Source organism: Mugil cephalus, chromosome 17 (genome assembly GCF_022458985.1).
Source record: "Mugil cephalus isolate CIBA_MC_2020 chromosome 17, CIBA_Mcephalus_1.1, whole genome shotgun sequence".
NCBI classification, from domain to species: domain Eukaryota; kingdom Metazoa; phylum Chordata; class Actinopteri; order Mugiliformes; family Mugilidae; genus Mugil; species Mugil cephalus.
This window is the reverse complement of record NC_061786.1, coordinates 8,579,167-8,593,513: the sequence shown is the minus strand read 5'-3', so window position 1 is coordinate 8,593,513 and position 14,347 is coordinate 8,579,167. Positions and strand designations below refer to the sequence as shown.

At 44.6% G+C, this 14,347-nt stretch overlaps 1 protein-coding gene across 1 annotated transcript; it reads left to right on the top strand.

Moving 5' to 3' along the window:
* The first annotated feature begins 550 nt into the window (after positions 1–550).
* LOC125023962 (protein L-Myc-1b-like) lies at positions 551–3,967 on the top strand. Its single transcript, XM_047611556.1, has 3 exons — positions 551–815; positions 1,276–1,895; positions 2,604–3,967. The coding sequence occupies exons 2-3, from the start codon at positions 1,355–1,357 to the stop codon at positions 3,248–3,250; spliced, it is 1,188 nt and encodes a 395-aa protein (XP_047467512.1). The 5' UTR covers positions 551–815; positions 1,276–1,354; the 3' UTR covers positions 3,251–3,967.
* Positions 3,968–14,347: the final 10,380 nt, after the last annotated feature.

Genomic DNA, 14,347 nt, shown 5'->3' with positions numbered 1-14,347 from the left:
GTGTGGATTAAATTGCGGTTTTCTGAATCTTTTTTTCTGAATTGTAAGTACATTATTAACGCTATGCAGGCCAAGATAAATCTGATTTAACTGTTGGATGTTGGTCTGACATGCATCTATGATTCTTATTTTATTTTGATGTTATCTTGACATCAGGTGTGTGGCTGTAGAGTGTTTTTTTATTATTATTATAATTTTATGTGCAAATGAGCTACTGTGACCAAGCAATTCCCCTTGTGGATCAATAAAGTGAGTGAAGTGCAGCGAAGTGTACAGTGACAATACTCAATCATTTGCCTGCAGTTACTCTTTTGCGACATGGATGAGCGTTCTCCATTTTCATTTTTTTATTTCTTCATTCTTTCCAATTTCACTTAAAACGTTAATACTAATAAAATGAGCGCCAGTTATCTGGCGAAAGAGTCGGGGCGGGGCTGCGCGCCTTCCTCCGCCTCCGATGCAAATGAAGGGGCTTACCCGGATCTACCGCTGCAGATATTTCCGAGGCTCCTCCCTGCACTTCTATCGCCTTATAACAGGATATCTCACTGGCGCGAAAAACGCACTGTGTGGCTTTCTGTGTCACACCGTGGGGCGGATCTAGAGTCCCCGTGGGTTTTTTTTGGTGTCTTTTTATATATATGTAAAAAAAAAAGTAAACTGCCACAAAAGTATCGACACATTTCTTGGAATCCGGTAACAACTCGGGCAGTTTCAAAAAGGACAAAACATTTCGTTGGAAATTCTCGTGAACTGTTGGCTCTTTGGCTGCGGTGGGATTTTCAGCGTCGCTTTGGGGATTTCTGAAAACGCCGGTGAGTACTTTTATTCCAGTGTCAGCCTAAAACAAGTCTCAACTGAGGAAAGGCGCTACTCTTCGTGAGGGTTTAACCCACTTTGTCGGTTCGCATTTGCCCCGTGGAACAAAGCGCTGCCTACATTTTCAGGAAATACTCCACAGCCTGACACTTTTACGCAGCTACCTTCTGCCCTCTCTTTTCCGCTTGAATACTATTTTTTTCCACATGTATACTTTAGGTAGATTACGTAATAATCTTGTGTGGATGAACAGCTTGAGTCCATCACTGCAAAGGGCGCATCCGCAAGATGCAATCAATAAATAATGAGGTCCCGTTTGTAGAACGGAGACTGTTTGAATATGGGTGCCTTTCAGGATCCCATTGAGATACTTGATATGTGTCCGTACATCTGATGTTGACTACTTTAAAAAGATCATTGTTAATCACTCTGATATTTGCTCTCCGGGTTGTGCAGGACATTCTTCGGAGGCCGTTGGTGTCATTTGGTCATTTCTGGGAATAAACTCTAGGGGATTTTATTAGCTGGAGTTAACATGGAGTTCGACTGTTACCAGCACTATTTCTTCGACGATTTCGACACCGAGGAGGATTTTTACAAGTCTACCGCACCGAGCGAGGACATATGGAAAAAGTTCGAGCTGCTGCCCACCCCTCCCATGTCTCCCACACGGACTCTGAGCGGCGATCTGCACCTCTCGGCAGGAGACAAGCTCAGCTGGCTGTCCAAGGTGCTGGGTCAGGACGAGGAGTGCGAGGGTCCCTTCACACCAGACACGGAGGAGTTATTAGGCAACTTCAGCGCGCACATCATCCAGGACTGCATGTGGAGTAGTTTTTCTGCCAGTAAGCAGCTGGAGAAGGTCAACGGGAGAGTGTCGGCTGCGGCGCAGACCGTTGTGCCCCCGGTGGCACAGATTTCCGTGAGACCGAGCAAAGCGCAGTGCGTCTCGCCCGCCGCGCTGTTCGCCTCCGCCGCGACAGACTGCGTCGACCCGACTGCCGTCCTCACCTTCCCTGCAAGCAACTGCAGGAAGCCGGCGTCGTCTGGCTCCGAGTCTCGCTCTGATTCCTCTGGTAAGGAAGCAGTCATGCTCTAAATTGCCCCACCCTGCCCTGCCTCGGGATTATATTGCCCACTAACAATGCGTAATTTGGAAAGCCGTGCTGCTGTTGCATAACTGTGGTCTGTGTTGCAGAGGGGTTATCGAGTGCAGCGCAGTCAGACACCTAGAGGCTGGATTTTTACTCTCGCTCTGACAATGCGCCACATGCTCCCTCTGAATAGTCGAGCAATCTTTTAAAAACCGCGCCCCTATCACTTTTACTTGAGCCCCGCTCAGTTTCTTTATCTTCCGCTGCCTCTGCATCACAATCAAGAGTGCAGTGGAGGGGCGGGGTGACCCAATCCTGATGATTTATTGCCGCTACAAGCAATGACAGACCGTGAGAGTGACTCCTTCACATTTCCCAAACTAAGCATTACCCCCTGCCAGCAGATCTCCTCATTTAAATTGTTGATGGATGCTCAGTGCTCTGTGACAAAAGCCTTGGCAGGAATGAGCACTGCTGTTAGCACCTTATCTCCCGCGTTGCCCTCCTCAGTCAGGGGAGTGGTGATTTGCTTGCTTGGTTAAGGAATGCACTTCCTTGTAGTTGGGTTAGTTAAAGTTTGATCCAGACTTACTCTTGGTGGGAGTGTTTTATAGGGGGCAGCATTGCACTGTGTCACTTGTGAACCTTCTTCTATGTGTACTGATGGGTTATTTTCTTGTGTGATAACAGATGAGGAGGAAATCGATGTAGTCACTGTGGAGAGCAAACAGAACCGGGTGCGACTGGTGAACGTCCGAAAACCGATCACCATCACAGTTCGTGCGGACCCCTGCCCAAAACGCTTCCACGCATCTGTCCACCGGCAGCAGCACAACTACGCCGCCCGCTCCCCAGACAGCGGGCTAGGGCCTGAGGAGGATGACGAGGACGACGACGATGATGACGACGATGAGGATGAGGAGGAGGAGGAGGAAGAAGAGGATGAGGAGGAGGATAAATATGACGAAGAGCCCCAGAGCAAGCGTACCTGCACAGCATCCTTTCACCATCCTGGTTATTCGGCTCGCGCCTCCCAGCCTACGTCCCCCTCAGATACTCCCCAAAACTCGGACGCAGAGGACACTGACCGCCGGCGGAACCACAACTTCCTGGAGAGAAAGAGGAGGAATGATCTCAGATCTCGTTTCCTCGCCCTGCGGGATCAGATCCCCGGCTTGGAGTCAGCCAAGACTCCGAAGGTGGCCATCCTGACCCAGGCAACAGAGTACCTCGTGGAACTGCACACCAGGGAGAAGCGACAGCTCCAGGAGAAGAAACGCCTCAGATCCAGACATCAGCAGCTTCTTCGCAGGATATCTGAACTCAAGCGCCCTTGAGACTCTAACTCTGATACAAACTCAGTCACTCAAGGACTTAACTTTCAAGTTATCCGTCACTTTTTAGAGGTTATCCCTGTCATAGAGCTCCATGTAAATAGCTGCGAATTTTGCATTCAGTGGCGGTGGGCTTTCTGTGAATTGACTGTGTTGGCCTGTGAACCAGTTATGGGGAAGAGCAGATGCGTGCTGTTTTTTGTTTTCCTTTGCACAGTCAGTTATGAACAGAGGGTTTAATGAAGATGCTTTTACTGCTAGGGCCAGGATATTTCATGGTATGCCGTGATGTGTGACAGTAGACACTTGTAGCCTTCTGAGTGTGTCTGGAATTTGGTGGTGTTGTCTTCATTTCTTTGTTGCACATTGACTGATGTCTTGATGCCTTTCAGTGCACATAAGAGTGAACGATTCTTCTCCTTGTTTATTTGGTTTTGTATGACTGAAGGTGGGATGTACATATAGTTCTGTAAATAATAGCTTATTGCTCCCGGTGAAGGAGACGTGACTTCCTCTGTGTGATGTACCACCAGGCAGAAAGGAGCTTCTATTTTGTTAAGAAAATAGGGAAAAAAAATGGGCAAAAAATTTTGAAAAAGCACTGCTGTACTTTATATCCACGTGTCACTTTGTGATTTCAACGCTTCTCCTGTTTTTGAGTTTAAAAGCATGCAAGCATCAACAGCATCATTAAATTTTTATACCATCTTTGCATACAAACCTGAAGTCTCTTGTTTTGTTTTTGAATATTAATCAACACTGTATAGCACAATGATCAGTCACAACCATCTGTGTTCATCTATAAGTTGAATGACATGCCAAAAAAATTCAGTTTGTCCTCGTCTCAGCTTCTATTAGTCGCGATAAACTCACACCAAACTGAAACCCTGAAGTAACAACGGAAATTGATCATACCTATAATCCTGAAATCTAACTCCTAATTTAATAAGCTAACTGACACTGCAAAGTAACCTATGCGTTAGTAGCTTTCCTATATCTGTTAACCCCTTAAAGAAAAATCTGGAAAGTCAGATGCACGTTATTATAGGGCCTCATGAGACGTTTTTACTTTTTGTGAATTTTTGACCTGGATTTGACCCGAGAATCTTCCCTTGATCTTTACTGATCGACTGAGTGAAAACCACACGCTTCTAAACCTCACCGAGAGGCATGGACGCAATTTAAGTATGTGTGTGGGAGTTACCATATATGGTTCCTTGCCCCATAAAGGGTTAATTCCTGCTGGCCTACAGAAGGTTAGACCGAGCTCGTCCTTGAGGCTCGTCCTTGAGGAGAGTCTGTGTGATACCGCTGTGGATCCTCCCCTCTGCAGTGGCTGCTGCATGCTGGGCACCTGATGTGCTCTGAATTAGGTCACACTCACACACAAATACAGTCGGTATCTTTAGAACAGTCCCCTGGGTTTGGAGACAGGGATTGTGTGAACTGCTGCTTGGATCCGGTGTAGATATTTGTACAGGTTTGCAGCCGGAGAGTTGCACTGCCTCATATCAGTGGCTGTGCAATGGCCCAAAGAAGGAACAGCTGAGAATCTCTCCATCATTTTGTCTGACTTAGGTGACTTACTAATGATACCACATTTTTTTAAATAAAGCTTTTACATCTTCAGTTCAGGGACAAGACTTATCTGTAAAGGTGTTTCTAACCCTTCCATTCATCCCTCTCTTTTTCTTACTTCATTTGCTCATGGGATGTATCCCAAACCTCAGATCTTGGTCCCTGTATAGGTTCCTGTGCATACGAAGACTCATCCCTCCATCTGTCTCCCTCAGGCCCTGTGAACTAATAAACTTCCTTGCATCCGTTAAGGTGTGGTCTTTCTAAGTGAAGGGTATAGTTAATGTTTTCTTTACAACAGAGGATTTAGATTGAATTAGAATTTGAAAGTGGCGGCATTCACACTTATTAATTAAAAATCCCAGAATTTAGGGAATAAATAAGGCTGTAAAAAGGCAACGCTTTGACTTCATGACGCTCTCATTGGACCAAGTTGGAGTTTAAAAAAAAAAAAAAAAACATCTTTCCATTAGACGTCTTGGTGAAAATGGTTATGTATAAACTGACCTAAATGCATAATGCTCGGGTGAGTTTCTTTGTGATGCTGACCTCACAGACGAGTCTCTGCAAGCGCAAAGTTTGTGTTCCACTCATTTGTTTGTTAAACTCAAAGCAGCAGGTTCAAGTACAGCCTGACAGACGAGCCAGACACACCCTGAACTCCAACCGTCTCGCACCTTGCAGGCCTTTGTTATGGCGCGGACTGGGTGGTGTTTCGCCTGCCTGTGTTCACTCTGTGGGCTGCATTTTCGGCCCTGAGGGTGCTCTTTCTAGCACAGCTGAATATGTTCGTTTACAACATTTTGCTCACAGGAGCCTCAGCTGTTAAGTGGCTATGTCTATGCTCGATGGATGATTTCAACGCAAACTTTGCAACAATTTTGACTTCTCCTCTTCCTCAGCAAATCAGTGTAATATCTCCGATGAAAGAACTGAGTGTAGCTCTTGTAATTTCATGGAAAACAAAAGACAGGCCAATCAACATATCAGGTAATTCAAACCTGAGTAAGCCTGATGAAGACCAGAGAGCACTGAGACAACTCCAGAGATTGCAATCAGCTGCAGCAGCTGTGCTGCTTGCATGTTGCATCAGGAAGTGAAAGTAGAAAGCTGATATCATGTCTTGGACCAGATAGGAGCAACCTGTCTAATATGTTTCCTGTCACATAAGGACTACAAATTAACCTGGAGTAATTCAGCAAATATTATCTGTAGATATAGCAAGCTTGATGATGCAATCTGTGTTCACAGATCACACACAGACGAGCTGGAAGTTGCTTGTGTATTTCAGTTCATTTTCATCTTTAGCAGCAACATGCAAAGTGTGTGGATGCAGATGAAAAGCACATCATAACCTTGGTTGATCTTCGGGGAAAGATTATGTATTTTGATGTCATTACATTCACCCAAATAGCCTAGTTTATTTTAAACACGCTCTTCGTTTAATCACCAGTGAGCTGTTTAAAGATGAAGTGCGGTAGAGCCGTCTCGGGTGTAAAGATTCTTTGTTCAACTTTATTTAAATTGCAGAGAAAACTGTGTAACTCATCCCTCGACACCAGCTGCATGTGGACAATAAAGCTCAGCGGTTATGGCGCTCATATGTTTGAAAAACAGGGTATTTTTTTTCCCAAAGGAAACAATGAGGTAAGAGGATCTGTTTGTCCTGCGGGATGCTCTGTTCCGTTCCGACGGTTAACTCGCCAGACCAGATTTTCTGCTCTCAAGCTCATGCGGCGCCCACACAGAGCAGCTCCTGAAGTGTGAGCGCTGTCGCACACGTGTTCATACCGTAGCTGTCTCACTTTGAAGCATACGTTAAATGCTCTCACGTCAGGGGCTCCACTTATTTTCTCTTAAGAGTGAACCTTGTGGTCCGCAGCTGGAACCTCTTGCTGTCCCATAAACTAAGTACAGTATCTGGCGGATGCAAGCAGAGAACTGTGCACGGCCGTGTTGCACTCTGCACATTCCCAGGGTATAAAACAGCATGTGTGCGCTTTACTGGTGGTCAGACGGAAGTGTGTGATGTGTACGATCAGGGCGGGAGTGTGGAGAATTGATGATCTGGCTGGGTGGAGAGCCTCTCTCTGATTTATAGGCTACATCCTCTGAACGCACTCATATGCTCATCCTGTGTAAAAAGCAATCGCACTGATCTTTCCCTCTCTACTCGAGTCAATACCAGTGTTTGCCGTTTCACCAGGTTGACAACAGATTTTGAAGAGCATCTGCATGTTGGCATTAGACCAGACAGCTTTCTGTAGCTGCAACAGAGCATGCAGAATTAGTATGGATTGATGCGTGGGAAATCCTTCGACTGAATACTTGCAAGCATCATTATTTGGTAATTGCACGATTGATTCAAATTGTGTTTAACAACGCATTTTATCCGAGGTAACCCTAGGCCAAAATAACATTTCTTCAGGAATTACCTAATTAACTACAGCATGTGGTGCTTTGTGCAAGCAATACGTTTTGCCCTGCGTTAGCTCTCATGACTAAAGAATGTAACTATTCTTTGTGTTAGATGATGACAAAACTAACATGAGTTAGTTTTGCCGCGCAACGCAGCAGTAACGAGTCCACCTATAAAAATCGCAACAAGGCAGAGGAACACATCTTATCTTTGGCACATTTCCAGGGAAAGAGACATTACCAGTCATACTCACCACTCAGGCTTTTCCCCCTGATAAACCAGAGAACACACGTGAATCTGCAGTCTGATAATGTCACTCACCGCAACAAACTCTCCATTGAGCAACCAACAAGTGCATCTGCGTTCCTGGAAAGTGAGAGGATCAGCTTTCGCAACGTGTAACATCCCCTAGCTGTCACTGTAATGAATCTCCTACCTCTGCAGTTTGAAAGAAAAAAACAACAACACAGAGACGCATTGAGCAATATGTCGAGCATGTGAATCGGTCGTGTTCCCAGTGGCCCAGTCTGTGTGGTGCGCGCACATTGTGTGTTTTCACAGCACCACAGAGGGGGGGAACCGGACCATAGGCGCGTTGCACTAGTTTGTGATTCTAAGACCATGGTAGGACCGTCTGCTTATCTCTGACCCACATGTGGAGGAATGTAGGGCACATAATAATATAGGTGGGAGAGACACAGGCTTATCTTAGTACAACTGGGAATGAGTTTGAGTGGAATTGAACCTCCCATTAGTGGGCTTGGTTCGGGTTCTGTGGGAGTTTCTGGGCAGCTGCGTGCTCCCAGGGAATCGCAGTCGGCTGGGGAGAGGAGAAGTGGACGCACCGTCATCCCTTTCTTACTCAACACTCAGCACACACACCCTTCCCCTTCTTCTGTTTTTCGAAGCGGCTGACGGTCAAGGAAGATGTGGAAAACACAAGCGGGAAAAGACGTACATGCACGCATCTGTTTGTCGGGGTGCACAGCACGCACGCGCGCACTCTCGGAAAAAAAAAGATTCTCTCTGGTTGCAGTCCGCGATCCGTCTGCCTACTGACCCACATTCCAGGCTGAGTGTGGCACAGTCAGGTGGCTACTGTACATCTGATCCTAACGATGCGGTGAGCCTGCTAAAAAAAACACATTAATAATATAGCTACGCGCAAGAAACCCCATTCTTTTACTTCCTTCTCTCTTTCGCCGTCTTTCTCTCTGCTGTCCTCCCCTCTGGTACTTATCTCCACCATTTGCTGATCTAGGTCAGTGTTCTGATTGCAGTTTCTCTCCCTCTCTGTGCTGCGCGCCCTCCCCATCCTAAGGCCAGAGTTACATAACAGTGATGATTCAGTTGGAACAGGCTGTATATGTTCCTCTCTCTGAATACATCTGTCCCCAGCTGACTGGTGTCAGACCAGTGTTTTTCTCTAAACCTCAGCCGGTCCAATAAACTGGTCTGCCTCTAAGCCAAATAAACACACCAGGCATCACAAATTCCTGTGCAGCACCTGCCGTGCAACAGCTTTTGTTATGACAATAGCTGCGTAGCTCTTGCTCCCTTCCACGAGCACTTTCATTGCCATCTTCGTCTGACAGCTAGTCTATCCGCTGTGGGTCAGTAGTATCTGAGATAAATTTGGGAGGGTACTGAGTCAGCCCGGGCAAGCCTTTCAACTCGCCTGCATAATCTGGAGCTAATCCTAATCTTGTTAGTGTAAACACCGGTGCCATCTGGGCCCGTACACACCATGGCTCTGATTATAATGAACACATCAAAAGGTCTTCAAACCATCAGGCCGCATGCGCCGTCATTGGCTCACGCTAAACTCCCTGACCTGAGGTAATGAGACAATCGGACAGAAGATGGACGCATGAGAAGATCAAGGAGGCCGAGGAGAAGAAATGAAAAAATAAAATAACATAAAAAAACTGCTCAGCCGACGTTTCATATGAGCTGTGATTGTCCACAAAGCGGGCAAATTGGACGGGCCTCAAGAGAAGCCGCAGACATTTGGACATGCAGTATGAGTAATATGATTCTATAGTGTCTTCGGCCTCTGGAGAGACAGCTTTAGCAGCGGTGACGTAACCATGATGCTGGTTAGTGGATAATCTGGAGGAGGAGAGGGGAGGGGGGCTCAGCAGTGACAACTGCTGCGTTGCCCTTACCCTGGCAACCCCTCATCACCCAACAGCATACACACATGTACGCAGGATGAGTGAGAGAGGGCAAGGGGGATCAAATTATCTAGCTTCAAGTAATAGGGATTAGTGTAGGTGTATCTTTATTTTAAGATGCGTTTTTTGTACTAATTAGCTGCCTCCGCAGGTGAAGATGATGCAACTTTATGTTCCAGCTCCCACGATAACCAAGTATATTCACTCTAGTATTTACTTATGTAGAATTCTGAGACACTTGTACTTGACATGAGTACTATGGTGTATTATTGTACAGTAGGTTGAGCTACCTACAGTACACACAGTGATTAAAGCAACATTACAGATGCAAGGATTTAAGATTAACCCGTTTTTGTATTGCTATTATATTACAGTGATATATTTTATTTTGAAATTCTACACTTTTTGTTATAGTGAGCAGAGTGGTGTGCTACCTCCATGATTAAGCTGCATTTAATATTTAAAAAAAAATGAAAAGAAAAGGTGAAATGGTTCATTTGCTGCTGCAATTATCACCAGAATCTTAATGCTTTAACACCTTTGAGCCACTTGTTTTGGTTGGGCAACTTGCAAATTCACCCTTTAGGTTCAGTCAAAGAGTCAAAAGTTCAATCAAAGAGTTGGTGGAGATCTAAAGCGGAGATTTCAGAAGGTAATTAGTTTATATTAGGCTTTTATTTTCAGCCACTCGCGCAAAATACCGACTATTTACTCATGCATTTCACATTTCTTGTTTCTTCTGTCAGAGATGACAGTTGTTGATTTCACACCTCCCAGACTACTTTCCTACACAAAAACAACTTCCCCTACATTAAATAAAATACACATAAAAAAAAATTAAAAAAAACTTTCACGTGTCTTCCTAAGAAGTGAGTCTATTCAGAGATGTCAAAGGAAGTGAGATAATGCCGAGTGGCCGTGCTCTCAGAGATATGTTATAACCTGTTGTTACTGCTGGGGGCTGTATATCCACAGAGTGGCAGCTCAACTGTTCCCACAGCAAACGGCCGTGCTTTTGTCAGCGAGCAGATGTTCCATTGTTCGGCTGTGTGGTGTAAGGTTGCTTCAGTTGAAGTTGGGACACTTGCTGCATCTTTTGAATTCATCCCCCCAAGCTACTCAGAGAGGGGCTTTTACCCCTCCCCCCTATCCCCTTAAAGCCCCACAGGCCTCATAGTTGTTGCCCCACCACCACAACAACTATAACCCCCCCTAGATCCTCTGCTACTCTTTTGTCTCTTATCTGCACCCCCCACTACACACACAAGCCAATTTATTGACCAATTACTACAGCGTGAGACTGCGTGAGACTGGGTGAGTGTATTTGCATCAATATACATTTCAATTTTTAAATACAGATACATACACACCCACTCACCCTCTTAGTGTGTGCTATCAGATTGCCAGCTATCTGATGGAGAATGTATAGCTGCCTTTGTTTGTCTCAGATGGTTACAATTCCTTCTTGTCAGCCCCGTGTCTGAATGTGACTGCTGCTGTCATCAGGGTCTAAAGTGACCACCCCAGCGGAGCTTATGCAATAATCACTGCCCTGTTTTTCTCTTCCCCTATATAGGCTTGTGTGAGTGAAACACACTGTAGTAAGACCTATAGGAAACACACACGCAGCACAGACTTCCTGTTGTTGTGTTGAACCCATTGGAGGCAGGAAGTGAGAGGAACTGCTTTTTTTTTTCTATTTTCTCTCTTTTGCTCCGTGACGGCTGTATTTTGCCAGACAAAAGGATAGTTGGTGCTCAGTCAGGTGCCACCCACTTCCTCATGTCACATATGTATGAGTATGCAGTATCTGTGGACTGCTGCATTTTGGAAAAGCTAATAACAACAAATCCAATTATGCCACGTGTGTGCAGTGTGGGGGCTGTTAATGATCTATGGTTCCGTCTCGCCAAATGACCTTTATATGGGTATGTTGCCTTGGTGGTAGAGGGTCGCCGGTCCTTATCTTAGCAAGAAAGGGGGAAGGAAGGCCTTTATTTGTGTGTGACGACGGCAGATGCATGTGCGTAGCTTTTATGAATGGAAAATGAGCAAGCCAAAACCAAAAAGAACCCCAGCAAGAACAAAGAACCTGGTGGTGGCGAACATGCCTGAGTGGTTGCTTTGAAGGACTGATTAAGGTTATAATAGTCATCTGCCTTGCTTAAAGCCTTCAGGCTGTGTGTTGGGGGTGGGGCCTGATAAGGGGTAGGGGGGTGGTCCAGGCTGTTACCCTCTTTGTTCTGGCCCGCTACACTCATGCCTTCTTTTGTCTCCACCCACAGTCTACCACTGAGAGCATTATCTCTCTGGCTGTCTCGCGCCAAAACAGGGAGGGGGGGTGCTTTTTGCTTTCTTTCCGTCTGTCTTTCTTTCTGTCCCTCTTGCGAGGTACATTTAGTATCTGACACGTTTCCAGGGCAACTGCAGGTACAGAGTTAGGTGTGCGAAAGCTCCTTCGAGTCCAGCCTGCACAGCCCCCGTGTCCCTGTTCTCTCTCGTTCTGTGTCTCTTTCGCTCTACAGCATTTCCCGCCACTCCAGGGCGCACAGGGAGGGGAGGGGACTGGTGTCACAGCCGGTATGAAGAAAGGCTGTCTCGCGCCAAATGCCGGCGTTATTTAAATGAGCTCAGTGGGTGCGGCCCAACTGTCTCCACGTCCTGTTAACCCCCTCAGAGCTTCAGACTCGAACACAAAGGGCAGACGCAAGTCCGGGCTAAGGACTTTGCTTCTTCAATGCTAAATGTGCTGCAGCTACAGCACAGTGTGAAGTCTTGGCTCACCCAACACTGACAAAAGACAAACGTTCTAATTATTGTGGCCATCTGAAACTTTATGTTGTTACTCCGTGCTCTTTTCAGTCAGGTGTTTCTTTTTACTATCATATCATCAACATTTTTTTTTTATGAAGCACTGTAACTGTAATTTATAGGGTTATACCACCACACAGATAGTATTTGGTTCAAAATACTACCTATTACATATGGACTGAGATGACAGCTACATTTCGAAGGTTTTAAGTGTTAAAGGACACTGAAGTCCTAAAATACAGAGGTTTTTAAAACAACTTCCTCCCAGAGTTTCTTTTTCACATCCTCTTTGTCTTCAACGCCCCAAGCAATGAATGAAACTGGTGATGTATGCAGAGCACAGCTGAAGGCCGACACGCTTGCTAAGCCTCCACCGCCCTCTAGTGGCCGTAAGCATCAAATGCAAGAGATGACTCGTTGCTTTGAGCACATACACAGAACAATGGAGCAGCACAGTAGTTCACACCGTGGATGAGTTTTCGCTGGTTCAACTTAAAAATAAAAGTTCCCCTGCAGGGAAGTATGATATAATTAAATAAGGGCTTGTTTGAATCTCCGGAACAGAATGTGACACACGTGATAGTCAAAGGTTTTTACAGATATTTATAAACTTAGATCTAGAATTAGGCAGACTTTATTCATCAGGGAAATTGTTTGTACATAGTAGCTCAGTTACTCATAAAAGGCACATTAGAGAAACACAAGTAAATATAAGTAAAAATCCAGAATAATAAAGTGAAACTGGGGGCACCTTTGGCTCAGTAGGTAGAGCGGGTTGTCCATAAACCTGAAGGGTTAGCGGTTCGATCCCCTCAGTGTGCCATATGCCGAAGTGTCCTTGAGCAAGAAACTGAACAAGACAGTACAACTGGCACTGGTGTGTGAATGTGCATGTGCTTGTCTGAGCGAATGGGTGAATGTGTCTCTGACTGTAAAAGCGCTTTGAGTAGGTAGAAAAGCGCTATATAAGAGCAAGACAATTTACCAAATAGTAGAAGCAAAAAATCACAGTGTGTATATGAGCAAATGTACAAGAAATGGACAGAATTAAATGTATATTACATACATAGTAAACAAACATGCTTATATTTTTTCACTTCATGAATCTGAAAATACAATAGCCAGTAAATAAAAGTTATATAAATCAGATTGGGAATGAAAATATAAACAAAGTCCAAAAAAAACTTTTTGAGGTGAAAGAGACAGTAATTTTTTTTGAGGGGTTACAAAATGACTTCTTTAAAAAAAAAAAACATTTTAATTGGAAACCACTATATATTGTTTAACTGAAAGACAATCACCATGAAACTATACCATTTAATACTTACATTAAGATAATTCATATTCTTTCATTTGAAAGAATTTTATAAAATAAGCACAGATATACATTATAATTTTTTACAACCAGTGCAAGAAGAAGAAGAAGAAGAAGAAGAAGAAGAAGAAGAAGAAAAGCCATCTTGTGGGTTTGAAAAGACAAAACCACTGGGAATGAATTAAATGAACTTGAGAAAAGAATGAGAATACATGTATATTAATCTGAATCAGCACGGTGGCTTTCTTTACATCTTTTCATCTTCTCAGTTCCTGTGTAAATGCTGTTTTATAGTGTATTGTTTAACTCCCGTGTAAATATACACAGCACAGATAGATTATAGAGTACCTGCAGTTTCAGACAATAACAGGCACTTAATCCCTCAGCTGTCCTCCTCAGTCGATTGATAAAAGCTTTTTGTGTCTGGTCTCTGGAGAGCCTGGAGGAGAGTGTGTGGTCACAGCCACACAAACATGATCCTGTCTGTAATATCACAAATTGCATTTCAGACCGTCTGTGTCATGTGCACAAGCCCAGTATTAGCGAGATAAGTGTAATTGACCCTGATTTTGTAATGTAATACAATTTGTGCCTGGCGAGTTTGAAGAGCAAAATGAATTTACACGGAAAACTAAAATCATTTCTGTCTCTGATGGTGTAAGCGAACTCACAGACTCATGTCAAGTATTGCTGACAGGGAGATGTATAATGAAAGATGCAATTGTGACCTGTATAGGTGTTATCATATGTCTCTATTTTATATATTTTTTAATTAATGCTCAAATGTCTGCTCAGTTTCA